At 50.3% G+C, this 28,000-nt stretch overlaps 11 protein-coding genes across 11 annotated transcripts; 6 read left to right on the forward strand and 5 right to left on the reverse strand.

The window, feature by feature from the left end:
- Positions 1-349: 349 nt before the first annotated feature.
- thtA lies at positions 350-4,430 on the reverse strand (the record flags this gene model as incomplete). Its single annotated transcript, XM_043269532.1, has 4 exons — positions 350-1,779; positions 2,085-3,648; positions 3,713-3,827; positions 3,877-4,430. The coding sequence occupies 4 exons, from the start codon at positions 4,428-4,430 to the stop codon at positions 350-352; spliced, it is 3,663 nt and encodes a 1,220-aa protein (XP_043125467.1).
- A 1,168-nt stretch (positions 4,431-5,598) lies between these two features.
- Aspvir_006331 (TBC domain-containing protein) lies at positions 5,599-6,959 on the forward strand (the record flags this gene model as incomplete). Its single annotated transcript, XM_043269533.1, has 3 exons — positions 5,599-5,827; positions 5,877-6,008; positions 6,064-6,959. 3 exons carry the CDS (start codon positions 5,599-5,601, stop codon positions 6,957-6,959), a joined length of 1,257 nt encoding a protein of 418 aa, XP_043125468.1.
- Positions 6,960-7,295: 336 nt separating this feature from the next.
- Aspvir_006332 (Yip1 family protein) lies at positions 7,296-8,357 on the forward strand (the record flags this gene model as incomplete). Its single annotated transcript, XM_043269534.1, has 4 exons — positions 7,296-7,340; positions 7,400-7,451; positions 7,522-8,227; positions 8,282-8,357. 4 exons carry the CDS (start codon positions 7,296-7,298, stop codon positions 8,355-8,357), a joined length of 879 nt encoding a protein of 292 aa, XP_043125469.1.
- A 1,691-nt stretch (positions 8,358-10,048) lies between these two features.
- Positions 10,049-12,123, reverse strand: Aspvir_006333 (TFIIB-type zinc finger domain-containing protein; the record flags this gene model as incomplete). The annotated part of the gene is made up of 8 exons (XM_043269535.1): positions 10,049-10,500; positions 10,559-10,945; positions 11,004-11,142; positions 11,195-11,300; positions 11,363-11,610; positions 11,677-11,786; positions 11,843-11,933; positions 12,019-12,123. The coding sequence occupies 8 exons, from the start codon at positions 12,121-12,123 to the stop codon at positions 10,049-10,051; spliced, it is 1,638 nt and encodes a 545-aa protein (XP_043125470.1).
- Positions 12,124-12,679: 556 nt separating this feature from the next.
- Aspvir_006334 (Eukaryotic translation initiation factor eIF-5A) lies at positions 12,680-13,460 on the reverse strand (the record flags this gene model as incomplete). Its single annotated transcript, XM_043269536.1, has 4 exons — positions 12,680-12,744; positions 12,805-12,937; positions 13,003-13,266; positions 13,449-13,460. The coding sequence occupies 4 exons, from the start codon at positions 13,458-13,460 to the stop codon at positions 12,680-12,682; spliced, it is 474 nt and encodes a 157-aa protein (XP_043125471.1).
- A 605-nt stretch (positions 13,461-14,065) lies between these two features.
- Aspvir_006335 (putative GARP complex subunit (Sac2)) lies at positions 14,066-16,310 on the forward strand (the record flags this gene model as incomplete). Its single annotated transcript, XM_043269537.1, has 5 exons — positions 14,066-14,944; positions 14,999-15,293; positions 15,349-16,133; positions 16,187-16,222; positions 16,269-16,310. 5 exons carry the CDS (start codon positions 14,066-14,068, stop codon positions 16,308-16,310), a joined length of 2,037 nt encoding a protein of 678 aa, XP_043125472.1.
- A 341-nt stretch (positions 16,311-16,651) lies between these two features.
- On the forward strand, positions 16,652-17,986 carry Aspvir_006336 (NAD(P)/FAD-dependent oxidoreductase; the record flags this gene model as incomplete). The annotated part of the gene is made up of 3 exons (XM_043269538.1): positions 16,652-16,747; positions 16,808-16,933; positions 16,997-17,986. The coding sequence occupies 3 exons, from the start codon at positions 16,652-16,654 to the stop codon at positions 17,984-17,986; spliced, it is 1,212 nt and encodes a 403-aa protein (XP_043125473.1).
- A 690-nt stretch (positions 17,987-18,676) lies between these two features.
- Positions 18,677-19,291, forward strand: Aspvir_006337 (uncharacterized protein; the record flags this gene model as incomplete). Its single annotated transcript, XM_043269539.1, has 1 exon — positions 18,677-19,291. One exon carries the CDS (start codon positions 18,677-18,679, stop codon positions 19,289-19,291), a length of 615 nt encoding a protein of 204 aa, XP_043125474.1.
- A 418-nt stretch (positions 19,292-19,709) lies between these two features.
- On the reverse strand, positions 19,710-22,618 carry Aspvir_006338 (FTFMHR domain-containing protein; the record flags this gene model as incomplete). Its single annotated transcript, XM_043269540.1, has 7 exons — positions 19,710-20,751; positions 20,807-20,931; positions 20,992-21,042; positions 21,092-21,214; positions 21,270-22,347; positions 22,432-22,486; positions 22,543-22,618. The coding sequence occupies 7 exons, from the start codon at positions 22,616-22,618 to the stop codon at positions 19,710-19,712; spliced, it is 2,550 nt and encodes an 849-aa protein (XP_043125475.1).
- Positions 22,619-25,051: 2,433 nt separating this feature from the next.
- On the forward strand, positions 25,052-26,733 carry Aspvir_006339 (3-oxoacid CoA-transferase; the record flags this gene model as incomplete). Its single annotated transcript, XM_043269541.1, has 4 exons — positions 25,052-25,316; positions 25,379-25,573; positions 25,624-26,010; positions 26,066-26,733. The coding sequence occupies 4 exons, from the start codon at positions 25,052-25,054 to the stop codon at positions 26,731-26,733; spliced, it is 1,515 nt and encodes a 504-aa protein (XP_043125476.1).
- A 1,003-nt stretch (positions 26,734-27,736) lies between these two features.
- On the reverse strand, positions 27,737-27,996 carry Aspvir_006340 (uncharacterized protein; the record flags this gene model as incomplete). The annotated part of the gene is made up of 2 exons (XM_043269542.1): positions 27,737-27,822; positions 27,879-27,996. The coding sequence occupies 2 exons, from the start codon at positions 27,994-27,996 to the stop codon at positions 27,737-27,739; spliced, it is 204 nt and encodes a 67-aa protein (XP_043125477.1).
- Positions 27,997-28,000: the final 4 nt, after the last annotated feature.

Below are 28,000 nucleotides of genomic sequence, written 5' to 3' on the forward strand. Positions count from 1 at the left end.
ATTTTGGGTCGGTTTGGTGGGGACTCCTGTTATGCGAGCCGAATCGCCGCCAGTTGGTGGCACGACACTGCCATTACTCGCCACCATCAAAGGCAGCCAGCAGAGTACCTATTAGTTACGCTTTGTTTCTGAGAGTTCGAGTCCCCTTTATTCAAGGCTAGTACGATTTGATCTACTCAGAACTTCTTTTCTAAGGGTACTATGTTGGAATCTATCTATGCTCTTCCTATATCGAACCATGAGAATGCGTTCATTGCTACTAATACACAAGAAGACGATTAGCGTTCTCCTCTCAACAATACAAGGAAGATCATAGCTGCATGCATTGAATCTGCCGTCTCTGTCATATTCAGAACTCCACATGAAGGGCCTTCTCCAACCATCTCATGACCTTTTCGACTTGGTCAGGGGATTCTCCCAGCAGATTGATGGACAGCTCAGTGAATAGCTCCAGAGTGGCTTGAGCAGTGCCGTTTTCTGGAAAGGCTGCGTCTTCAAAGTCCTGGGTCGTCAACATTTTTGTCAAATAATCCGAACCACGCATCACGAGGCGACTCAGTATGTCGCCGTCGATGTGCATGTGTGAAGGCTGGGGCTCTGCGACACCCTTCGTCGCCGGGTTGCGTCTTCGTTTCCTTTTGGGTGTGAAAGGGCATAGTATTGGATCTCTGATACAGAGATTCTGAAGCAGACGTAGTAAGCGCCACTCTTTCTCTTCTAGGGTTAAAAACCGGTATGCTATCCCGTTCATAGCGGTGCCATAGTACACCTGGGATGAGGGAGAGAATGGGGATGGTTTAGATCCTGAGCTGAGTTTCATTACGGATGACGGAAGATGTGCTTCACACAACGCAACCGGCATCAACTTGTCGTTGTCCGTAATACCATTCTCTGAAAGTATGCTGACTCGGCCGCCTCTGCTACTGGTGATCGTCAAATTAGACTCACCACCAATGTGAATATGGGAGAGTCCGTCATGCTTCTGACGATCGTAAGCATGGAGCAGCAATTTGTCTTCGGAGGATTTGAGCACCATCAGCGACTCCCTCGATGTCGACATGTACACGTAGGGTTCATGGCAGCTCAAGGAAATCGCTGGGGAAAGCATTGGGTACCTCGCTGCTCGAACTCGACGCGTCTGTGACAGCTTGGGCTCCAAGGGTACGATCTCATGACCCGTCGAGACCATCAATGTGAAATCGCCGTATGGAGCAATCGCGTAAACAGGACTCTCGAATTTATGGATATATTTCACGGAGCATTCAATCCTTGAGGGGTCGGACGAGCTGCGGGACGCTTGCAGAAAAATGACTCGTCCCCGTTCTTGCTGCTGTTTTCTGGCTGTTCCGATGACGATGAAGTGGTATTCTTCATCGCCTTTCTTAGGTGTCCATTCCAAAATACAGCTGATCTTTTCTCCAGCCGCTCCGTGAGGTCTCCACGCCGCATAATTGTCTTCGGAGACGTCAACGGATTTTGAGACCCCGTGTTGCGTATCCGGCTCTACGAACTCAATGAAAGCCCGAGTCAGTCTTCTGATTGGATCAGATTCGGTGTCGAGTTCGGGCCGAGTGTACGCGACGATCAGGCTTCTCAGATAGTTGGAATAAGTTAATTTGCTGGCGCTTCCTGGTAGATCAATCCTTCTAGGAACTGTCTTCGCTGCGTGATCCAGCGTGCAAATCAGAAGCTGGCAGTCCGCGATGCAGAACAAGGTGTCGGATTCGCCATCGATGTTTGGATCGATGATCTTTGCCATGGCGAAACTGTGGACGTTGCCTGGATGATATGCAGGCTACAAAGGTCAGAGACGCAGTGAGATTTGAAGATGGAAACTTAGTCTTACGTTATTTTGATCGGTGACCCATATCCTCTGCAAGTGAAGATCAGGGTCTAATACGCCGTCTTTCCGTGGACACGACGCCTGCCAGAACCCACGTCCACAGGTCAACAAAGCGAAGTGTCCCCTACTTTGTATCCTGACAGAAGTATTCCCAATTCGACGGGGGCTCGCTTGTTTGACCTCTAGAAAAATGATACGCCCATTAGCGCAGCTCTGAGATTGAACGTCAGATTCAGCATACCAATTGCACATTTCTTGTCACCATGGCTTAACGTCATCTCAAAAGGGACCAAAATACCACTCCTTAACCCACAGAGTATTGTGTACTTCTGGGAAGGACCATCTGTGTCAATGGCGACCACAGCAAGGCTTTCGATTGCTTTCGATAGGTCATCCGCGTTTTCCACCTCAGCGGAGACTTCTGACCGGAGCATGATCGAGTCTTCGAAGGTGTAGATCAAGACTTTCCCATTGCCTGTGCCAACAAATATGAGAGTGAAGGTGCCCAAAACCTCAATGAGAATGCAAACGGGTTCATAGGGTAATTGTAAAGGCTGACCAATCTCGGATAAGTGAAGCTGGTCCTGGGAAATGTTAATACTCCTGAGAGAGAGGTGCATCTCATGTTGTGTTCGCACAGCAGACACAATTAATGATGCCGAGCTGTGGACGGCAGCAACAGCAACACTTTGTTCAGCGCCAAACTCAAAGCGAGATCTCAGAGTGGACTCATTCGCTGTACAGAGGAGAATCGCCTTCTCAGTAATTTGGACGAGTACGCCGGAGCTGGTGCATCCGGCTGCCAAAGTCTGGGTACTAAAGTCCAGCCCGAAATCTGCTTCGTCTATAGCACATATCTCTTCCCCGAAGTCCGCAGACAGATACAGAAGAATAGAGGAGACGGGATCGGAGATTAATATGTAAACACCTCCATTTATGTCATCCGACATTGTCCAAATATCCCTCGTGCTTGACAACTCTTCAAGAGAGACGACCAGCCCAATCTGTGCCTCCAAGCCATGCCGAAGTTCGAATATTGCACCTCGCCCATATGAGGACGCGGAGCACACGAATAATCGGTCTCTGGCTGTGTCTGAGGCTGACGAATCTTGGTCAGAGCTCACGATGACGGAATCCGTAACTGGGGACCAGTTGATGAATTTTTGGACACATCGAGGTTGGTCACGAGCCTTCTGAACAAAAAGGCCGCCGTCTCCTGTGGTCCCAGCGGCCAAAAGAAGGTCTCCACCTTCATGACCAATGTCGAGGATATCAAATGCTGCGTCGACGTCGCAGCAGAGTTGTCCCAGATGTGCTTGATTTTCCAGTTCACCTTCGTTGCCAATCCCCAGGTAGAAGACCCTACCATCCTCACGGCAAAGGTAAATATCGTCGTGTCTTTGGTTATATGACCAATTGCGCAATGGCCTTGCCCAACGCGTCCAAAGTGGTGCTTTTTTAGATTCGCGATCAGGCACAGGGAGAGGATATCGACTGGCCTGTGTTCGTGGGTCAAGCCTATTCTTGTAGACAGCCATAGAAGTCGTTGTGATTAGCATAAAGGAGGACGTCTTGGTCAATGGAATCAACATCGTGGGCAACGTGTCTTCAGGAGGCAGAAACCTCTTTGTAATTCTTGGAGACACTTGTCGTATCGTCTCGTCTGCATGCCATTCATAGCAGATAGCTTGCGTCACCTGATCCTGTGAAACCAAGAGCAGCAAGATGATTTTATCACCATCTTCGGCTTTCGGGTACAAAAACTCCATGAACAGGATGTCGCCTTCTACTCGGAAGAAGCGTTCCTATAGAAGTGGTGCTGCGGTGAGTGTCCGGGATGAATATCGAGCGCTGGATTGAGGTTCATACCTCTGTGATAGGATCTAATTGGCTCGAAGCCATCTGTGACTGGAGAACTGGCGGCTTCTTCAACATGAACACTCCAAAATAGTCGGCTGAAGCACTAACTGCTACCGCACGGGACCTTTTTAATCCATCAGATGGGCTGTTGCAAATATAGAGATAAGACTTACCGCGGCTCCACCGCGATGTTCCGGCCAAACCTTTCGAATGTACTGACATCATTTGGTAAAGGTCGATGATGGTGAATGAAGTGGCCGCTCGTTGACGAAAAATAAAGGAACACTAGTTCTCTCGATGCAAGACTGAGAACCAGTATTTGTGGTGGGAGCTCTTGCCGCGATCCAGGATCCGTGACAGTTGCTTTGCTGGCTGCCAGCTTCATCTGGGCCTCCCAAGGTAATTCTGTGCTCACATTGATGACCTTCGCTGCCATGATGTAGGCATCGAAGTCAGATTTCGAATTGACGTCTTCCAAGTGGACGCCTGATAGCGCTTCTTTGATTTGTATGTGCCTTTCGCCAACAAAGACGACATCATTTTGGTGCTTGCTTCTCAAGCGCGCTGGTAGAATCATTTGGATGATGGGGCTGGAGACCAGCGTCTGAGAGAGCAACCCAACCATGGGTTTCGTAGTTGATGGTCCTTCTTGCTCTATATCCATTTGATCCATATCCTGTCGCTTGCCAGGAGCATCAAAACCTCGATCAGACAATGAAAGGAACATGGTGACTCGACAAAATCTCCAAGGACAACAATGCTGGTAATAATATGGAGTTGAAGGGAAGACTCTCACGGCAAGCTAAGTCTTGCACAGAATTTAGAAGTCAAGTAGGTGTCTTAGTTCACGAGCCAGAGTAATCTCGGTGCCTGTTCCCATTTTGAGTCCGCTAGGAGAGATTGGAGCAGTCACAGTACTCCGTATGGCAATTCCGCAACTTGTGGAGTAAGCAAATAACTTTGGTCATAGAGCAGAATAATCATCGCCAAGCAGCAGCCCGCATAGTTTATTCTATCTGAGCGACAAGTCAGTAAGACTTCGGCCAGGTGAGGAGGGGCAAACGGGAAAAACACTTACGGTATAGCAAACTATATGTGTTTTGCAATAACACCTTCACTTTTGATTTCGGATCCTCAGTCAGAACCATGAAATCGACCAGGAACGTTTGATGAGCGCCCTTTGAAGGGACTGCAACTGTGACTCAGATGATGCTCGCAGCAACCCAATTACCACTATTAATTTGCCGAAGAATAGTCAGTATCTTATTCTATGCCCCTCCTTGTAGTTGCACCACTATCGTGGCTTGTACGGAGGAACCCGGCGTTTCTGCTCTTTCCACAGCTAAGCCACAGTCCAACTCGTAATAGCACAGACCGAAACTAATGCCGATATCTCCTTAGACGGGAGATTTAGTAAGAGATTGACGGTTCTACTCTCGTCAAACCTCAGCAATATGTAACTGTTCCCTTTCCTTCTTTGGGCGGTGGATGGTTCAATCAAATCACGGGACATCCGATGATGGCGGCCTGAGGCCGGCAGGTTTGCCATTTCCGGCTGTGCGCATCAACTTTAGGAACTCAGCTCCTACATTGATTGCTGTCTCTACATGCGCTTGCTGCTGCTCATTATCCTATAGACGGACGCTTGGTGTTGATCCAGAATTACCAAAGTAAATATCCTCGCTTATGGCAATACTTCGTTTTCAATCCAGGAGGCTCATCTTTATTGCGTAATACTCAACCTGTCTTAATCCTCCAAACAGGACACAACGCAGAAAGTGCCCTTCTTCTTACCTTGGCGGGCATTTGATGCCACAAGCCTACCTCAATCTGTTAGGAGATGAGATTTTGTGCCTCGTGTTAAGGGGCGGGCTTTCATCCATCCATTTGTCAAAATGGATGACTCTTCCACTACACAGCCAGAAGGGACCTTGAACGAAAAACAAGAGACACCTAGAAACGATCCCCCAGGAAAGTTGTTGGACCCAGACAATGAGGATATCGCTCGGTCCAAGAAGGAGGAAGCGATCCGAAAAGCATGCGATTTACGTGATTTGGATGCTCTCGTCTCGTATGCGACCTCACAGGGCGGTCTCTTGAACGACGACCTCAGGCGATCAGCCTGTAAGTTGCCGGTGAACGGATAGAAAGTATCTTGGTAACAGCAAACTAGGGCCCATTTTTCTTCGAAGCGACAGAGATGTACAAGACTCGGATTTCGCATCTTGGGAAGACCTGCCTTCGCATGAAGATGAAGACCAGGTCCAACTGGACGTAAATCGGTCATTTGTGTACTATCCTCAATGTACAACTCTCAGGACCTGCAAATTCTCGCTATCATTGGCTGAACATATTTATAGGCGCTGAGGATGAACTGTTGCTGAAGAAGGACGAATTATCCATTCTCATCAGGAGAGTCCTTCGGAAGTACCCGATGCTTTGTTACTTCCAGGGGTACCATGATATCGTGCAGGTACTACTTCTGGTGCTTGGTGAAAAGGAGGCAGCCCCAGCTGTGACCAATATCTCCTTATTCCGAATTAGGGACTATATGCTGCCGTCTCTCTCCCCTGCACTGAAGCATTTGCAACTTATTCCAGCGATTATCGAGAAAGCTGATCCGGCCTTGCGGGAGCATCTCGGAGGCATAAAACCATTCTTCGCCCTTGCAGCAACACTCACACTGTATGCCCATGATATCCAGGAATACAGCGACATTGCACGGCTGTTTGACTTCCTCCTGGCTATGGAGCCTGTTGTTTCTATCTACCTCTTCGCAGCGATCATACTCTCACGCAAGAAGGAGTTGCTGGAGATTCCTGCAGACGAACCTGAGATGTTGCACTTTACTCTTTCAAAATTACCACATCCTCTTGATTTGGATAGCCTCATATCGAACGCTGTGCAACTGTTCAACGACTACCCACCTGAGCTTTTGCCTTTCGGGGCTTGGAGGAGGATTTCTCAGCACAGTGTGCTCAAGTCTTCACGGGACCCATTCAATAAGCAAACCAGAGACGAAGCGATACGCCTGTTCGAGAAACAAATACGACAGCTACATAACGAGGAACTAAGAGAAAAGGCCCTCACGTTCTTGTGGCATCACAGGAGGACCGTCGGGTCGGTGGCAGTTGCCATCTTCATTGGAGCGATGTCTATCTGGATCCGAAAGAGAGGGTTGGATACGCCCCTGTGGTCGTATTTTGCTGGATTGAAAGCGACTTTCCGCAAGTGGCTTCCTATGATTTCGATGTGACTGCGCTTCCACTATGGTGCCGACAAGGTACAGCAGACGTGAGACATGAAGAGCGCCAATACCGTGAAAATGTGCGAATATGTACAATAGCACCATTAATCAAAAATAATCTTGCTCAATAAATCAATTCGTCAAGGCCCATTTCTACACCCAACACTATCTAGGTCGCAGAGTGTTGATATTTTAGCAAACTTCGCATACGTAGGTGTCCCCACAGTAGTTAGTGGCTAGTGTGTGGCTTTATCAACAGCGCCGTGACAGCTGATGTGTACTCTAATTTCCTGCACCTCTCCCTTCGTGATCAACAACAGCTCATTATAAGAACAGGAAGCTGATATGGCGAACCGGGGCTATGATGTGGTTGTAGATGTCGATGCTGAGGTAAATAATTGATTCCAATGCTCATATCTTAGCGAACACTTGGTCTAATGTTGCTTTAGGGCGACCTCGGTCATACTGATCTCCAGGAAGACCTCGAATTCCACTCATCCAGTAAGGCGAATTCGCAAGCAACCCTACTTTCCACCTTTCAAGCACTGATTGTCATACCTTCAATTAACAGACTTTGAAAACGATCCGCGAAACGCAAAAGTCCAGCAAGATTCCGCTCCTTTCCTCGGCGCAGGCACCTCCCGCGGCCGCGACAGATCCCCCGGCGGCACGCCCTCCAAACATGCCTGGTGGTCCATCCATTACTTCTCGCAGTTCTTCGACGTCGATACAAACGAGGTGCTCCGGCGATGTGTGTCGGCGCTGTACCCACGTACCAACTTCCTCGATGTTCTAGAAGGTAACGCGGACTTGTACGGTCCGTTCTGGATCGCAACAACGGTTGTCGTCATCCTCTTCCTGACCGGCACGATCTCGCAATGGCTCTCGAACAACAACGACAAGCATTTCGAATACGATTTCACCCTTCTTTCGGGTGCTGCGGGGTTGGTTTACGGGTACACGGGCATCATCCCCATCGCTCTGTGGGGTGTGTTGCGCTGGTTCGGTAGCTCGACCGCGGACTTGATCGAATGTTGGGCATTGTACGGCTATTCGAATCTGATTTGGATCGCTATTGCGCTGGTGAGCTGGAGTCCTCTCACTGCGCTCAACTGGGCTCTTGTGGGTGTTGGTTTCGCCTCGACGGTCTTCTTCCTGCTTCGGAACTTGTACCCTGTTCTGAGTGCTACGGATGCGAAGACGAGCAAGATCCTCTTGATCTTGGTCATCGTTCTCCATGCGGGTTTCGCGATTGCCATCAAGATATTGTTCTTTGCGTAAGTCGGGGGTTTTTTTTAAAATCAACTTATCATTCTACTAACGAGGTGCAGGCATGCAAGCCCCGTTTCCAAGAAGAACAAGGACCACGATGATGACGACCATGATGACAAGCGACGGATGTTCTGATGTGAGAGGGCCGAATGTGTCGATTTACAATGGTTACTCGGTGTCTTTTGAGGTAGGATGTTGGCTCAGGCAGCACAAAGTCATGCACCTTGTACCTCAGTCTCAATATATCTCTGCATGGTTTCTTCTTGAACGCAAATCTGTACTCGTATTTCCCGCGGCATAGGTTTGAGAGAGCAAAATTGAATTTTACAGATGTTCGATTGCGCAACTTCTTTCGAGAGGGGTCAACTAAAATATGTGACTTCGGCTATAATGTTTCATCATTCCAACGCCTTTAAAACCTCCCATGCAGCAATCACGTCATAGCCCCGAGCATCTCTTTCCCCCAGCAACGAAGAAAAACCGTAACAAGATAGAAATCGTTTACTTGAGCTTCTTCTTGGGGCGCAGCTGGTTGGTGTGACCGCACTTCTTCTTACGGCAGTTGGTGGCACGGGGAGGAAGACGGGCCTATCCAGGGATCAAGTTAGCAAAGACTTCAAGGCGAGCGTCCCCTGTAATGGTTCACAGGTCGGGTCGAGCGATCGGGACAAGGACGTACGTAGCACTTGCGGCAGATGGACTTCTCGCAGTTGTACTTGGAAGCGAGAGCCTTGAGGGAGGGCTCAATGATACCACCACGCAGACGGAGGACGAGGTGGAGAGTGGACTCCTAAATATGTGCAAAAGTCCGGTCAGCCCAACATATCCTTCTCAATAACCATATATCCCCCGTAACAATCCAATCATCTCCTAGCGCAGACGTTCCCTGCCAGAGGATCCGGAAACCAAGTCCAGCAATCCAGCGAACAACCCGCATCATCCGACAAAACCCCATGCGCATAATGAAACGAAACCCAAGCATCGTCCGATAGAGAATTCGCGTACCTTCTGGATGTTGTAGTCGCTCAGGGTGCGGCCATCCTCAAGCTGCTTACCAGCGAAGATCAGGCGCTGCTGGTCAGGGGGGATACCCTCCTTGTCCTGGATCTTGGCCTTGACGTTGTCGATGGTGTCGCTCGACTCAACGTCGAGGGTAATGGTCTTACCCGTCAGGGTCTTGACGAAACTATTGATCGAAACTTGTCAGTCATGGCTTTTCCGGATGTTGCGCGTAGATCGAGTCTATGAATGGGATGAGGTTGGGCAAATAGGCACTGGGTTGGTCCGAACGGCTCTGGAAGACCTACATCTGCACTGTAAAATCGCAGAAAAAAGATCATGTTAGCTCGTAATCTATAGACCAAAAATATAGCGTAGGAGAATATGATGCTGTACGTACTGGTTGCGATTTTTCGTTGTTGCTGGCTGACGATCTCTGTATACTCGTTCGTAGGAGGCAATGTCAATTTGAGCATTTCTCGCTTAGCCTGGGTGGACCGACGCCGTGATACCCTAAACCCTAATGCCTATTTTCGTCATCACCTTTTAGTAGCCGCCCGTCGGCAGGTGCCACTTTCCCGTTTCGGGTTATCTCCGCAATTTCCATACATCGAAAGTCCCAATGACATACCTGCCTAGAACCTGCCTAGGACTTGGCTACGTTGCTGGATGCTCATCGAATGTTCAGTCAAACTGAATTGTGTCGTAGCTCAAATCGCTGACTTTCTTCCTTCAAAAAAAGCACTCCCTTTTCCCGTTAAGGGCCCGAGGCACAGTATGGCTTAAAACTTAGCTAGGAATTGCTATCTAAGGTAGCATATCTCGAGTCAGGACTCGTCACTCAAACCAGACATATCCTCATCCTCCATGGCTTCCAAATCTTCTGTGCCCGCTTCGTCAGTCACGTCCATTTCCGTAGGATCTCCATGATGCTCAATCCTCCTCTTATCGTCCAACCACCGAGAGATTTTGATCTCAGTCTGCGACACAGCTCTAACGAGTGTGGACAAAGAGATCCCTGCTACTTTAGCGGCAGTTTCGTAGAAAGACCTTGCCATCTCTGGGAGATCGGACTCGGTTCGGTAACGTGGATACGATGAACCCGGGCGAGCCACGTCGGCCTTAGGATCAGAAATAGCTTTCCTTGGTTTCAGTTGGCTCGTAACTGTCTGCAGCATTGCATGCATAGCTTCATCATCTCCTTCTGTGGAGTCGTTAACAGCCTGGCCTTCCGGGGCTGTCGGACCAATGGGGAAGAACTCTGCTAACGGATTCAAGACTTCTGGGGATTAGCGTTCGTCAAACCTCGCAGGACGGAGTTGCAAGGGACCCTTTACCTCTGCTCTGGTCGAGCCAACTGGTCTCGTACCAGTCCATGTATTCATCCAATTGGGCCGGAGTCATGTTGAAGACGTCTTTCTCAGTGACAAGTATCTCATTCCCCTTTCCGATTCTGCCCCCAGCCGTTTCTCGTCTGTCGAAGTGTCTTTGAACTTGTGCCCAAAGCTTCCAGTCGAGCACCTGTGCGCTGGGTTCCCGTGTGGATACGGGGTACCTCTTGATGTCGTCAAATGGAAAGAACAATTTAGTAGAAATGACAATAAGTGTAATAAGCTGCACTTCAGGCAGGTGAAGTGGCCGACTTCTACCGGGGACGCTCGTTGGAAACTCAAATGTGAAGCCCACGAGACTTTGGAGCCTTTTAACAGCGGGATATACCTCGACTGCACGAAAGTTAGAAGATTGCGAACTGAGAAATAACAAGCATGAACAGCTCGGTACCTGGTAGCGCGAGACGTTTGATATAGCGATATAACACAGCCGGTGTGTTCAGGGCCGGGAATTGAACGCCAAATTTGATGTGATACAAGAGCGATAGCTCCAAGGTCGCTTTGTGAAGATGCTCGGCCTTTATCAATCTCTATCCGAGGGTCAGTACTGATAGAGTCGGGCTCATGAAGGTAGAAGCTTACAGTAGTCTCCAAGAGAGCGATGTACTCCTGGGGTAATTTATCCCTCATCTCCCGTGGGATTGATCTGATGACCCTGATGAAAGGAATATCTTCTCGCATAAGCATCCTGGAAAGAGTCTCAAAGTCAGATGCTCGTTCTCGTTCTTATGAACTGTAAAGAAGTTTTACCGATGAAATTCTCCAATAGTGACTGGGAGCCTCATGAGCAGGCAGCCCAAATAACACAGCCCGATTGTGTCAATCAGTCTGGGCCATTGCGCCGCTCTCCCACTGAGCTTGAATGCTCCCTCGGGCTCATCAAGCGTCGTGGCAGGCTGTGAACTGAAGAGTTCAGGTTCTCGATCATCTTCAGTAGGGTCGTTGAGTCGCTCTGATAGGCTTTCCAAACGAAGGGCCCAAAGATCTCGGACCACAACCTGAAATCAACAGTCAGACATTTATCGGGGATGATGGCTGGGTGAAACATCGGTAGTTCCACTTACCTCAAGCTGCGCTGGAAAGCCTCGTCCTTGAATCAAGGCGTGACATTGTTTCCACAGAATCAATTGATAAATCTGCAAGAAAAGGGTGTACGCCTGTCGACCACGATACGCTATCACACCCTTAACAAAGGTACAATCTTCTCAGACACGGTTAACGGATGCTCACTCTTATGGCCCTTTTCAGCTACAGCCTTCTTTACGCGACTTGTCTTGCCCTGCGTGCCGAAATCGTCGGGATCTTCCTCCACTTGTAAACCCTGCAGGAAAAATTAACCATCAGAACTTAGAAAGTTCTCGTGTGATGCGTTGAAGAAGGCGGGGTTGGGCATGCTTTGGCCGTACCTCCTGCTGATGACCCCGCCTGCAAAACCAGAGACCGTTGTCTAGATAATATCGAGTCTCACGGCACCCGTCCTGCCCACAAACCCCTCGGGTGGTGTACTCCATCCAGGGCGGCTGTGTTCATTCTTGAACGGTCTGGTGGGGTGGAAGAGTAGAGAGGGAAATCCTCAGGATTTGGTTCGGTCCATAGGTGCTTCTACCAGAAACGAATTTTTGATACCTCATATCCTGGTCAACTGGGTCAGAACCATTTAATTTGACAACCCGGAAATATCCCAATAATTTTTCTGTGAAGGATATCCACCCTACAGCTCAAACAGAGAAAAATGGCCTGAAATCCGAAAGAGAGAATTACACAGAGCTACGCGTATGACAATGATTGTGCTAATTAGGCTTGTAAAATTTTTTGATCGTCAAACTATCGTAAGAGTAGGACCGCTTCCTGGCAGAGGGCACGTGATGCTGTCAACTTAAAGCAATTCCTTTTGCTGGTGCAGCGTACATCCAAGGCTATATTGGTGGACATAAGTCAAGCAACAGACATGCCATAAATCGCCCAAAACGTCGATTCATCCATGAACTAAGGACACACATAAAAAGGAGACCCTTGGAGACACAATGGCCGACGGAGTAAGAAGAGGCCCATAAGTGTTGGGATCATTTATTTGGGAGCCTCCTTGACATCCATGCAGGCCTGTTCGCCCATGGCAGTGAGGATGGTGACGTCTAGGGTATTCCATGTTAGTACAACAATCCAAGACTCAAGGTGCAATGCCGGGCACTTACTGCAGTCCTTGCCCTCCTCGTTGAACATCTTGTTGATTTTGTCACCAACCTCGCCCTCGGGGACCTTGACATCGTCCTTGGTGTTACCGGCCTCGTCCATGAGGGAGAGGAAACCGTCGTCAGTGACATCAAGCTGCAAAGCAAGTCAGTAAGTCATCTGGATGTGAGAATTGACTTGGCTTTGGCAGGTCGACTTACGAGCTGGTATTCACGACGGGTGACGTTGGGAACGTCCATGTTGTGGGTGGAGGGAGAAAGATCTTCCAACTTCTTGCCGGTGAAGATATCGATGGCGACCATGTGAACCTTGGCGTGACCGTGCTTGCCAGTCTTGGAGGTAGACATTTCAACGATCTTGCAGGGACGACCCTTGATGACAACGTGACCGTTCTTTCTCAGAGCGGAGCACTGCATGGGGAAGGTCGCGGACGCACCAGCGTCGGCAGACTCGAAGGTCTCATGCTGAAAAGAAACAAGTGTCAGTTGATATTGTCCGGTTTGAATAAGACGGTAGTTGAAAACAATCGTTGCTTGGTCGCTCCATAGTTGAGGTATGAAGCAGAAGAGGGGACATGTGCATAGATGCGGGGCTGCCTGAGAGTAGGAACGCAGCAAGTACACAGTGAATCAAGACTTAGTCATACCTCGTCAGCCATGGTGAATGTGTATAAGGGTGAATGAGAATGGAGGATTAATGAGAGTACAACAGGACGAAACCTGATTTGTTTTCCTTTTAAGATAGAGGGGGGATAGGAAAGAAGAAAGGGAAGAGGAAAAAGTTTCTTCGAGAGGGTTTAGAGGAGACGGTGGAGGAACGGGCGAAAAGAAATCGACAAATCGCCTGCGAAAAAAATGGCAGTTTTGTTGTGGCGGGGTTTCCTTGTGTCGCTAGTCCCTAAAGTAGTTTAGCCTCGGACACGCTGCACTTGTGGTCTCTGGCGCCAACTGTAGCATCTCGACCTGCCCATAAACAGCTGGTGATAGGAAGCCCGATAACAGACGGTGTACCTCTCTAGAGTGTTGTGCATGTCTGTCCTCTAATCTTGGAGAGACGGTTGAGATATGCCTCTATGTCTATAAGCTGTCATTTCTGAATTGACTGAGTTGCTGAAGATACCAGGAATCAATTGCATTGCATGCCTCCAGTGCGGAGAGCCTGCCAGGCATAGATCTATAAACTCCGCAGACAACCTTCGCTTGACTTCAATGAGGGCTGTGATCTTCTCAATATCCGCACGCTCTTCCGTGCCTTCTTCGCAAGATGTGGCTTGATCGCATATCGGGCCACTCCACCCCCTCCGGTGTCCCTTTCGATAGTCGCAGCAATTCACCTGCTCCCCGACGATCCTCCTCCCTGCTGTCGCCTGCTCCACCGACCAACCGTCCGAGTCAGAACCGGCAAGGCTCCTCGTTATCCGTTCTGCTGACACCAAGTGACTCAACCACCTCTCTACCGGCAACCGCACGCGGAGTCAATGGCTCGGTTCTCAAACAAGGCGCTGCAAGGTCCCGCCCTTCTGACGTAGCTGATCCGCTCGAAGTGCTGAAGGACATTATTGGAAGGCAGAAGGGTGACATAGAGACAAGCGAGTGTCTGAAGACGTCAGCCCCTGAAGCAAAGCCGTTGCACTTGGTTGAGTCGATAGACTTCGGAGACCTTAGTCTTGAGGAGTTCGTATCTCAGGTAGGCGAGCCACGGAGAGCTACCTCTACTGATGTCAGTGCACAAACGCTCCAGCAATTCGAGAAGGAAAGAGATAAGTATCAGGAATTACATGCTGCCATCACAAGTTGTGATGATGTCTCAAAATCGGTTGAGCTGTATCTGAGTGACTTCCAAAGTGAGCTTGGTGCTGTTTCGGCTGAGATAGAGACTCTCCAGACTCGGTCTGTGCAGTTGAATGCGATGCTGGAGAACCGGCGCAAAGTAGAGCAACTTCTTGGACCTGCCGTTGAGGAAATCAGTATCTCGCCGAGAGCTGTTCGATTGATTGCCGAGGGACCCATTGATGAGAATTGGGCCAAAGCCCTGAATGAGATCGAAGCACGCATGACGAGTATAGAAGCCAAGGTTTCTGGCAGCAGTAGCACAAAATCAATTGAAGACGTGCGACCGCTTCTGAACGATATCAAGAACAAAGTCAGTATCATTCTATGGACCCAGACTTTGAGTGCGTGCTGACGAGAGTGACAGGCAGTGGAAAGGATCCGGGACTACCTAGTGTCCCAGATTAGAGCATTGCGTTCTCCGAACATCAATGCTCAAATTATCCAGCAGCAACGCTTGGTCAAGTTTAAGGACCTGTACAGTTATATCTCCCGAGCTCACCCTCAGCTTACGGGAGAGATTACGCAGGCATACATTAACACTATGCGGTGGTACTATCTCTCCCATTTCGCTCGCTATCTGCAAGCTCTTGAAAAGATCAAAGTCTATCCGAGTGATAGGAACGATATACTGGGGGGAGACCCTTCCGCGCCGAAGACAGGTTCGTCATGTTTGTCCAGTTGCTCCTCTCTGCAGTCAAGGCTTATATTCCATAGGGCATATCGTCTCCTCAGGTCGCTCTGGGTCCGCTGCGCATGACCCATTTTCGCTGGGGAGACGTATTGACATAGTTCGGACTAGTAACCACATGGCCTTGTCAGCATATCTCGCTGAAGAGGATAATGCGTTCCATGGAATTGAGGTCCCTTTCAGAAACGTCAACCTGGCTCTGGTGGACAATATATCGGCTGAATATTCTTTCATGACAGAGATGTTTTCCACTTTGTCCTTCCACCAGATTTCTCGGAAGGCGGTTGAGATATTCGAACCTGTTTTCGCTCTGGGGCAAAGTCTAACAAAACAATTGATCGAGAACTCGACAGACTCATTGGGGGTGTTGATCTGTGTGCGATTGAACCAGCAAGCGGCATTCGAACTGCAACGACGAAAAGTGCCTGTTGCCGATTCCTACATTAACGGAATCAACATGCAGCTTTGGCCCCGATTCCAAGTTATTATGGACCTTCACCGGGAGTCCTTGAAGCGAGTGGCGTCCAACACCGGTCGCAGTGCTGTGTCTGCCCTGTCATTAGCTGGAGGCGATGACTTGACCCTATCTTCAGCCCCCCACTTTCTCACACAGCGGTTTGGTCAACTCCTGCACGGGATATTAGTACTGAGCAGCGATGCTGGGGATGACGAACCGGTCGCAAACAGTTTGAAGCGATTGACCGCTGAATTCGATGGCCTGTTGACCAAACTTAGTCGCAGCGGGGGTGACGCAAAGCGAAGGGAGAAATTTTTGTTTAATAACTATTCGTTGATATTGACCATCATCAGTGTAAGCTGGATCATTAACCCCCGAGATGCGTCTGATCTCTGACATGAGTACAGGATACCCATGGCAAATTAGCAACAGAACAGAAACAGGTATGCAGCTTCCCAGTATGAATTTGGACATCGCTGACTCTTATAGCACCTGGATGAGATGCTCAAGAACGTTGGAAAACGGGGCTAGAGCTAGTGAGTGTGAATTACACATGCCTATATAGATGGATTGTACGATATCTTCATAGCGAAATGGCATATTTGTACATGAATATTTTCATAAGATCCACCTGCACTACACCGGCAGTGAATGGTATAGAGCGTTGCTAATAAGCGATCATCGTAGAGTGTATCTCAAGGCCGAGGCCTGGGAGCAGTCTTATCGCGGCCTTATCGGCCATCGGCCTCATCCCGATTCCACTTCGGTCATCGCGTCTGAGCCATGATTTACCTCTCAATCTTGTAAAAGTCAAAGAATATCTCTTTGCACATACCCTGAAACAAGAGCACAGTCTCAGTACAGCCACAGCGATGGCTACCCGCGCTTGCATCGCTATATCCAGGCCATTCCTCGCACGGCGCAACTTCTCAAGCACGCGGGCCTCCAGCGCAGACGTCACACACGCGGTAAAGCCCCTCCCAAGACTTTCATACATTCTTAATGACAAAATACTCATTGATAACAAGGTGATTGGAGCGGGCGTTGTAGGTCTTGCGATCGCGCGGCAATTGGCGTCGAGGCAGGGTACATCGACTATTCTCTTGGAGCGGCATGATGCAGTGGGGACCGAGACGAGCAGTCGCAATTCCGAGGTGATTGATTCCTGCTACTCTTACTTCTACGCATATGGACTAACCCGATCACTGAATGGTCAGGTCATCCACGCGGGGATCTACTACGGAACCGACTCCCTCAAAGCGAAACTCTGCATCCGCGGAAAACAAATGATGTACGACCTCTGCGCCAAACAAGGCATCCCACACCGCAACACGAAGAAATGGATCGTCGCGCAGAACGAGGAGCAATGGGCCGCCGCGCTAGGCACACACAAGCTCGCGCAGACGCTCGGCGTACCGACGCGGCTCGTCGGCCACGAGGAGGCCCAGCGGCGGGAACCCGATGTCCAAGCTCTAGCGGGGATCGTGGAGAGCGAGACGACGGGCATCGTCGACAGCCACGCACTCATGACGTACCTGCAGGGCGACTTCGAGGACCGCGGCGGGGACTGTGCGTTCCTGACGAACGTGACGGGGATCGAGGCGCTGGATGGCGGACGGGCCGGGTACAGAATCACGGCTGTGTCGGCAGACGGGGCCGAGACGTCCATCACGGCGGAGACGCTCATCAACAGTGCGGGGAACGGTGCTTGCGCGATCAACAACATGGTCCTGCCGCGCGAGCGGCACCGCACGCCGTTCTACGCCAAGGGCACGTACTTCTCGTACTCGGCCTCGTTCCCCAGGACTTCCGTGCTGGTTTATCCGGCTACGCTGCCGGGCCACGGGGGGCTGGGGACGCATCTGACGCTGGACCTGGCGGGGCGGATCCGCTTCGGACCGGATGTCGAGTGGGTGGATGATCCGACGGACCTGAAGCCCAGTCCGGGGAGGCTGCAGCAGGCCCTGCCGGAGATCAAGGCATACCTGCCCCGTGTTGACCCGGAAGCCATCAGTCTGGATTACTGCGGCATCCGGCCGAAGCTGGGCCGCGGCGGCGCCGTCAACACGGGCAAGGGGTTCCAGGACTTTGTCATTCAGGAGGAGGAGGGGTTTCCGAGCTTCATCAATCTGCTAGGGATCGAGAGTCCGGGGTTGACGAGCTCGCTTGCCATTGCGGAGATGGTCGAGGGTCTTCTCTACAGGTGAAGAGTGGCCTCGAGACTGGTGTTTGAGTGTTGATTGGTACTATACCCGTTATGCACATATTACTTTATATACAGGCCGACAAATAGACATACAAATGAATTTGGAAGACTCCTACACTACTGCAGTACCGTATGTAGAATACGGCCATACTCCATTCGTCTTGCCTGGAGCTCACTCAATGCAAAAGAATACTTCTCTAATTCAATGCCGGATAAACCAAACTTCAAGCTTATTCCCCGTCCCACTCCCTTCCCCGGTTCCTGACGTCAAAGATATGGGCCAGACCAAGGGCGGAGATAGCTATTCCCCACGGCCGACAAAATGGCTCACTGTAAAGATTGAGTTTCCCACTGGTTCTACGGGTCCCTCCGTATGAATTGGAATATCGATCCTCCGGTGCAATCAAATCTCACCGTTGATATGGTTACATCATGGATAACGTGTTGCTAGGCCCTCCAGGAGATACATTCCCCATGTGGTGGGAGATTGCCACGGGGGGTTATGCGTATTAATATTGTCTATTTTGGCGGTTGTAAGAGGTATGTCTACGTGAATTCTGTGCAGGCATCTATACATCTTTCAATCGCTTAGTGGTGTCAGTGTAAACATTGACTAGATTCATTCATTTCATTCCATTATCTTGCCTGTGGCATCTACTGTGTCTCTTTCTCTCCATTGAGAAAAGTCGAAATGGCTGAAGTGCATGGTCGTCGAGACCCCAAGGTCCACAAGAAGACAGGGTCGCATTCACATTCACAAGCCTCAACTCCAACTCCCTCACACCATCGACGCCACAAGGCCAACGCCCGCGCCGGCTCTCACAAATACAACCGCTGCTGGGACTGGATCGTCGTCAGCGGCAACTGCCACTACGCCAAGAACCGCTCCACCTTCACCTCCTACCGCCGCGCGCCAGGCAAGATCGGCCGGTCGCGCGTCCTGGGCATCGGCACTGTCGAGCTCCAGGTCCAGCGCGGACCTCGCGATCATCGGTCTAACAAGCTTGTCCTGGAAGATGTATGGCACATGCCTGATGCGCGGTGCAACGGGCTGAGCGTCTCCAAGTATACCGAGACCAATCAACCCTTGTCGGTTAAGTCGGAGGGCGCCCATGTTGAGGCAAAGAGTGACAGAGACGGGGAGGCAGTGTGGTTCGGAGATGCGTATTGTGGGTGTCCGAGGGTGGTGTTGATCGGTGATCCAAAGGGAGATTCGTATCTCCGCGATGGGCAAATGTATATGCTGAGCGTCGTTGCTTTACCAGAGGAGTTGGATAAGCTGCGGAGCCGGGTTCGGCAGTGGTAATGGTCTTGTCTTCACCCTCACAGGACCTTGTAAATAACGAAATAATATAGACGTACAGATGCCGGTCAATCGCTGGGATCATGAATTCAAAAAGGCTTCCCCATACGTCATCTCAGAGGTCATTAAACACGAAGAAGCGCTTCGTATCAATGGTCATCATAGCATAATCATAACACCTGTCGGGAGCTGTCAATAACAAAAGCTGCTGAAAAAGGACACACCGACGCAAGTCGTCCAGCGAGCTGGACAGAACCGTGGAGTCATTTCGAGGACAATTGTCGGATAAAGCTGACAAATAAGTTCTTAAGAACCTCGCGTCAAAGATCCAGGCATAGCCGGAGTGATCGACAACTGGATATCCCCTGATCAGACATGCAGAGTCCAATTGATGGCCCTTTGAAGCGCAGTCGACAAGACACTATTCCATATCCATGAGGACATCGCTCATTATGTGAAGGACGTGAGAGAACTTTCGGACGCTCCATTTCCCAGAGTCCTTCAGGAGCCCCGCATAGTCCAGTAGTATGCGCCGCGCAGATTGATAGCCTCCTTGCACTGGGATCCCGCGAAGGTACAATGTGCCGCCATTACGAATGAAATTGACTGTCGAATTGTCCGAAGCTGTGAATGCGTGGTTACCGCGAGGTTCCATAAAGCTGGTGAAACCCTCTCGTCCCACTTGCTGCCAGTCAACGTCGTCCAGGAGTTCCACGGAAATGCATCCGGCAGTTGTCTCTGGCGGACGCGGTGCCATGAATGTATACAGTCCCAGCACGAGCGCCGCAGTGAAGAGTGCGAGCACCGAGTGGAACATGGTGTACTCTGATGCTTTGCGGTTGACCATGGCTTTGTATATTTGGGCCGCGTGGAGACACGCCCTTCGGGCTGCTGGTGTCTGAGACCACACGGCGATATCATCGAGGGCTTTCCGGGCTGGCAGAGGACCTGACCGACCCGCAGCCAGTTCGAATATCTGGATGTCCGCAGTGAGTGTCATGCACATATTGTGCCACATGACTACAGCATTCGGATTAAGTCGTTCCAGGGCCTCCCCATATTTATCAGCTATTTGCAGCTGAAGCGTTGGCAGGCATCTTGCACGGCCGTCCATAGCGTAGGTATGGCATGGCGCGAACGGGTAATTTGCTCGGTTGGATAATAGGCGGTGGTAAGCCTCACAGAGCCGGAGTTGGACCATTGCCAACACCCCGTGCAGGCACAGACTGTCGACTGAGCTATCTAGCGTTGGAAGATCGACATTTTCCGATGGAGCAACCACGGTCGGCATCAAAATTCGCTTGCCAATGCGAATAAGCTGCATCCAATGCATGGCATGTTTCGCGTCAAAGATCGCTCCGTCACACGGTAAAATAAACTGTATTGCTTCTGGTACAATTATGGGGCTCGTTGATAAGAAGGATGAGTACCAGGAGTCGAGCAGCAGGAGTCCGATGATAAGTCTGCACAGCGAGTCAGCAGGAACTGGGCTCCTTTTCCACAGTTTGAGACACGCACCTCTTCACGGACTCGACTTTGCTCCATGCTTTCCATCTTGCATCAACATCGGGAATTGCCTCATAGAGACTCATGTCGAGAATTTGCCCTTCCGTTGCAGCGAACAACCCATGTCTCTGCGCAGTCTGATGGGCTGTTGGCATTTATCGCTTTCATATAAGGAGACAGATGAGGGTTAGACCTACAGTCATGAGGTTGATATACAGCATTTGGCTTTTAGAAATGTGCTCCTTTTCCTGTTGACAAATCAGCACGATTCAACCAGCTCAGTGGTGGAAACTCTACCCCGGTCATTGCAGCCAAATTGAGGAAAAGAAAAGCCGCGGCAAAGGTAGACACGGTACCGACGGAGGTCTCACTTCCTGCTGCGCATTTGGCCAACTCTCCGGTGATCTTGTCAAGGACCAACTAGCAAACACAAGAACTCAGCAATATTACTTGACGATCAGTCATTTGGACTTACGTTGAAATTCTTGGAGACAAACGATGTTGTTCCTTTTGTACCCAGGATGATCATACCAATCATACACATGACATAGAGCACTGGTGAACGAGTCTTTTTTGCAGAGAATGTAGGGATATGGATGAAAGGTATTAGCGGCTGGAAATTGCGAAAGTACAAGTCGAGTGCCATGTCCAGGATTTCAGCTGGAGGAAAGGCTTGCGGAGAGCCAAAAGGTGCCTCAGACATGCGTGGAGCGGTCGAACCATCATTTGACGTGCTGAGTCGAGCCTGGCCGAAGGTGGCCAGAAGATTCTGCCTGCATTCCTCATCGAGCCCATACCTCAAATCCCCTGATAGTCCAGACGGGCTATTGAAGAGTTGCCCCGAATACACTCCGAGGATATTGTCCAGGGGACAGGTGGCTACATCCCGCCACAACGTGTTCATCAGGCGACCGGTGTTGTTTGTTGGGGTGAGCCAGTACCGCTGTACTTTGGCAAACCTCTCACTGGGAATGTTGCTCGGAGATTGGATGCTTGGATTTTCAACCGAATGACCATTCTGCCGCGCTCTAGGCGACGCTGAGGTCTGATCATCCATGAGACCAACACTGGCGTCGCGCATGAGGTCTATCGGGCTAGGATTTGAGGTGGTGTCGCCCCGGGGTTCCAGCCAGAATTGAAGGATGTCGTTCGGCATCGGGCCGAACACGGGCGCTCTGTACGGGGACGGTTCGGTTGCGGTGACATCACCCCACCCGAGGTAGGCCTGCTGGTGATCCATCACCATGGGGTTGAGCTGGGGTTGAGTCCGAGCCTGGTGAGCAGATATGTCCGCCAGGCAATCAAGAGACGATGACGGAAGCCCATCCGGTGTTGTAAGGGAGATTTCGCGAGGTATAAACGGCACGGTTTGTGCCTGCTGTGCGTCTACTGGGTGGACGCTCGGGATGAATTGGCCGTTGCCGTTGACACGAGAGTGCTGTTGATCATACGCTTGAGTAGATGAGATATGATGCTGGTCACTCTTCACCACCCCGTTGGTTGCGCTTGACGACGCGGCATTGTGGCCTTTTGCATGGCGACTCAAGACATCACTGTAGTGGAGATATTAGCATCTTCAATTTCCTGATCAAGTAGGACCTTATATAAAGCGCAGATCTGACACGTGCATGACCCACCTTCGAGAGAAGCGTTTGTGGCAGACATTACATTCGTAAGGCTTTTCCTTGGTGTCTGTCCACAGAGCCATTAGAATCAATTGCCTCAGAACTGATAATAGATCTACTGACGAGACCGTTCGTGCCGCTTGAAATGTTCCGTCTTCTTGAACCGACGGTCACAGATGTTACACTTCTTCAAAACCATGATGGTTCTCGCGGGGGCCGCGAGGAGATAAATAAGGATGGCTTGGCTTGAATGCCTAAGAGTAACGCTACATTATCGAAGACTGATGAAGGTGGGAGGTTGCAGGGGGATGGGAGCAGGAAAGTTTCCGAATGAAACCAACATCCCCGATGACCTAAGGATCCTTCAGGTGCCTTAAGATCCTTAGGTAATGGCTGACGGATGAGGGGGATCGCTCTGTGATTTGTTGCTTGTCCCGTCTGCTCACCTTATGACCGATCCGGTTAGTTGGTGTTGCTGTTTTGTCAGGTGGTGTCGAATCTGGTAATAATGTAGTCTAGCTGCAGTATTCTCGCTTCTGACTTTTTGATTCCTCTGGCAGTCAGGGGACGACATATCCATGAATTGCTATCATATTCTTTCCCACCCTGATGATTGATGTGATGAGTTGTTGATGTTGTTGTTGTTCTTCCGTCTCGGAGAACAGCCGAATGGGACAAAATATTATTTGTCGGCGCTGATTTCTGCCCCATGGGGTATTTTGCTCCTCATACGAGCGACCCAGAATTTGGAATAATGGCCACGACCAACCATCGAATTGATTATTAGTCTGACACAGCGTCAAGAGCATAACAATTATGCTCCCATGCGCCTTAATGATTTGATGTCCCAGGAAATTCTAAGCAGTGGTGGGATGCGAGTGGGGTCGCTTGTTGGACGGCAGTCGTGGGAGACTTCAGTTCCCGAATTATCGACCTTGACTGGCTTTCATCAACGATAACAACCGTACTGCTTCCATACCAGTCGCTGATAAGTCGCACATGTTCTGACTGGAGGTTGTATTATGGACTCTCGAAGCCCTCAAGAAATGGCAAGTAAAACTGTCGTTGTCAGTTGGCGCTTGCTCTATCTGGATGTCTCGTTTTGCTGTGCCCTCTTGCAAGTTATCTGCCTCCTTCTTCCGGCGCACAGGACGAGGATTTGGCGCTCATGATAGCTGAATTGGATGACTGAATTATCAGATTCTAGCTTTGCCGCAAATCCATCAAGCTGGTCGATTTTAGCAGAGCTMTCGGGTAATCCATGGCAGACCTGAAGGGAATACTGCATGGAAAGCAACATGAGTTTTGACATCAAGACAAAGCTGATGAAGGCTCTACCGTCAACGGCCCACATGCATCTGTCGAATGTAGACTATCAAGTTTCTGAATAGGGAGTAATCTGCGATGGGGAGCCCATGACCTCGCAGCGAGCTGCACACCGTTGGAAATAGCTTCACTGATGGGTGATTTCGTGAGTAACCTGCTGCTGTCTTTCTTACTTGTGTGGGAGCAATGTCCTTTTGAATCCTCTTGAAGGGAAAGGACCGAACGAACTAGAGCTATGTCCAGGTCTCAGTTATTATACACGAATGTGGGGCATCAACACAAGTTGCCAAAGCTTGCCCCACGCTGAGATCTTTATGTGGAGGATCTGATACGGATTGTTCGGCTTCTGTTGATGGAAATTCGACAATTTAGACAGTCGGTTGATCAAACAGATATGAGACGGCCTTGTAGTCTCTGAAGGACTGGCCATCTGTGTTATCTCGAGTCCTCCATACTCATGATAATCCAATTGACGCTTCACAACCAGAACCGATATAGAAGAATCCTGCCGATAAGCTACTACATTTACAGCTTCTCTAACTCAATAAGACAAATTCTTCTCCGGACTTATAAGATGATTCGCATCTTCCTTGTGTTGAAGTTCCTTTCTGCTGTTTACGGAAAGCAGTAGTTCGACTGCAGCCGAGATGTCAGGGTCTTCTGCCGATGCGGGTCCCGAGTCGGAAGGGAACTCGCAGACATTACAGCGTCATTACAGATCTATATCTTTCGTAAAGTAGGCAAAGTGTTTTAACTGACGACAACAACTCTTATCTTTCTGAAAGGAACCTCTACTTAAACTTCATTCTCATCTATGGAAATTCGATAGGGAACAATCATTCCCATAGCTCCAGTTGAAGACCCCGTTGCCCCGCAGATTTTTGAACGCTTTCCCACATAGGTACGGAGTATACTCCCATTGATACCTGTAAATTACCGATTCCAGCAGTATGCAGCCGGTACGATCGGGGTGAGACCGACTTCGGAAGGCGGCAAAACAGTACAGTACTGACAAGCGGATAATCGCTTTGTCGGCAGGTTTGGCATCAACTACTAGCCGATGCTTTACTCTCTCTCTACGTCTGTTCTCCAATGGAGCTCCATAATCCTCAGTTAATCAGTTAATATGTCTACGGAACATACCGATCAGCTTCCCCAGCTGCCCCAGAGCCGGCGGCGTTTCTTTTTCGTCGTCGGCTTCTTTTCTTCCCCATCTTTTCTCTTATTTCTCTCCCTTCCCTTCCTTTAAGTTCTATCCTTTCTTCAGATTGACTCATTCAATTGAGCAACTGATCCACGCCCGACCATGTCGCGACCTCTTCCTGTGGTGTTCCGCCCCATCTTGGGGCGGCGGAATTTCTCTGTCTCCGCCAACAAGAGAGCCATCGACAAAGTATGCGCGTCGGCTCAGGAAGCCATCAAGGACATGAAGGGTTCGTCTACTGTGCTGTGCGGTGGTTTTGGTTTCTCCGGTGTCGCCAATACCCTGATCAATGCTGTGCGTGATCGTCCCGATATCAAGAATTTGACTGTCGTCTCCAACAACGCTGGGATGCCTGGTGCTGGTTTGGGTATGTTATTTGCCATCAGGTGAAGCAATTGGCTAGGGAAACGATGGCGCTGACATTCTCAGGGCAACTCCTCGAGTCTGGCCAGATTACCAAAATGATTGCTTCGTTCATCGGCGAAAACAAGGTCTTTGAAAAGATGTACCTGAACGGCGACCTCGCTCTGGAACTTACCCCTCAAGGCACTATTGCTGAAAAGTGCGCGGCTGGTGCAGCTGGTATCCCTGCTTTCTACACTCCTGCGGCTTATGGAACAATTGGTAGGTTTTGCTCTATGTCGCGGGCCCAAGGACGTAGCTGACGATAGCAGTCCAAACTGGTGAACTTCCCGTCCGTTACAACAAAGATGGCACCGTCAAGGAATACTCGAAACCCAAGGAAGTCCGTCAGTTCAACGGCAAGAACTATCTCCTGGAAGAATCGATTTTCGGCGACTACGCTTTGATCCGTGTCCACAAGGCCGACAAGCTTGGTAACTGCCAGTTCCGCAAGGCCATGAACAACTTCAACGAGGCCATGGCTAAGAACGCCAAGTACACTATCGTCGAGGCCGACCACATTGTCGAGGTTGGCGAGCTGTCTCCCGAGGAAATCCACCTGCAAGGCATCTACGTCAACAAGGTCATCCAGAGCACGGAAAAGACCATGATCGAGAAGCTCACCTTCACCAAGGATCCCAGCGAGATGCTCCAGGCTGGTATGCATGCTTCTAACATCTGATGCTACGGCTCCCTGCTGACTGACTGCTCCAGGCTCCGGCGAGGCTACCGCTCGTCGCGAACGCATCGTCAAGCGTGCCGCCAAGGAATTGAAGGACGGCATGTACGTCAACCTCGGTATCGGTATCCCCCTGATCGCCCCCGCCTACCTCCCCGAAGGCGTCGAAGTCGTCCTCCAGGCCGAGAACGGCATCCTCGGTCTGGGCCCCTACCCCAAGCCCGGCGAAGAGGATCCCGATCTGATCAATCCGGGCAAGGAAACCGTCACCCTGAGCTCCGGTGCCTCCGTGTTCGGCTCCCACGAAAGCTTCGGTATGATCCGCGCTGGCCGCATCGATCTCACCATGCTCGGCGCCCTGCAGGTCAGCCAGTACGGTGACCTGGCGAACTTCATGCTCCCCGGTAAGGTCAAGGGAGTCGGCGGCGCCATGGACCTCGTCGCCAACCCTGAGAAGACCAAGGTGGTCGTCACCATGGAACACACCGATAAGAAGGGCAACCCCAAGATCCTGCCCGAGTGCACCTTCCCTCTCACCGGCCCCCGCTGTGTGTGGAAGATCATCACCGATCTGGCCGTCTTCGATGTCAGCCCAACGGAAGGTCTGACCCTGGCCGAGACCGCCGAGGGCGTGACCGTCGAGGAGGTCCGCAGCAAGACTGCCGCTCCGTTCAAGGTTGCTGAGAACCTGGGAACGTTTTAAATGATGCGTGCATGATCCATTACCTGTAATCTAGAATTTATATCCATAGAGTTGAACGCCAGGATACCTGTCTCATCTAGTGCATGTGTAGTACCATCAGTGGTGAGCAAGTATTGAAGTCAACCTGCGAACAAAACAATGGTGTAATCAATGCATGTACATGAGGATGACTAGCCACTGTTTCGGCAGGGCGCCAAGGTGTGTCGCAAAGGATATAGTATTCTCCAAAGACAATGGAATAGAGATATCTGTACCATTCATCATGATCTTCCACCTGTCCCGCCACCAGAGAGGTAAGGGTTAGAATCAGTCAACAACGCAAAGCCATCACAGGATTCTACCCCAGTTGCCATCTGATTACTAGACATATGCGAACTGTGAGAGCACATTTCATAAAACGCCCCATATATATCACTCTTGTTTATGAACTGACACGTATGAGCACATACTCGTGGACTAAAAAGGTGTCTGGACGATGTACTCTTCCTCTCTCAACCCCGTCTACGTCCTCTCCTCATCTTGCCCTCCCTCCCCTCACCCCGAAGTGCAGGGCGACGAACCCCCCAAACGCCAGCTAGATCACACAGATGACGATCACCCAGGATGTCAAGATGTGGTTTTGTCTTTGATAGACTTACCTTGAGAGCAGCAATCAAGTTCAGAAGGTTCTCCAACATCGAGCATTCTTTACCGCCATTGCAACTTTTCACGGCACAAGTATCACAACCATGATGAACACGGCGTTCTGGGCCCACTCCCAAGGCATTGTGTAGTAGTTTTAGTTGTTGTGACGGTGATGACGCCACGAGATATCCAACTTTTGCTCCGAAGAGAACCAACCGGACCTCATCTTTGGCAAATGCAGGGCCATCAACAGCTTCAACAATATCATGCTATTCGGGTTTATGAGGCGAGGACTCCCATTTGGGGCCGCCGTAACAAGGCCACTGATGCATGCTATATCGCCATAGCCGCTGACCTAGAGAGAACCTTGATCAGAGCTTTAAGCGGCGTAAATGCGCAGCATCATGAACTGCTTTTGCGTCACCTTGGAGGCTGACTTGAACATCTCCTGGGGTTGAGCGAAGGCTTCAGTGATAGTTAGCGGTGAGTTACAGTCGTCATTCCACGGCTAGGATACTTACCTGCGCCTCTGTCATCATTGAGATATTGTGCAGTATCATCTGGGATTTCTGGGATAGCCAGTGTCTCGTGAAGAACCAGTCCCACCCGACTATCTGCCTTCGGATTGCCGATCCGCATACTG

This window comes from Aspergillus viridinutans (genome assembly GCF_018404265.1).
Source record: "Aspergillus viridinutans IFM 47045 DNA, scaffold_4, whole genome shotgun sequence".
Classification (NCBI taxonomy): domain Eukaryota; kingdom Fungi; phylum Ascomycota; class Eurotiomycetes; order Eurotiales; family Aspergillaceae; genus Aspergillus; species Aspergillus viridinutans.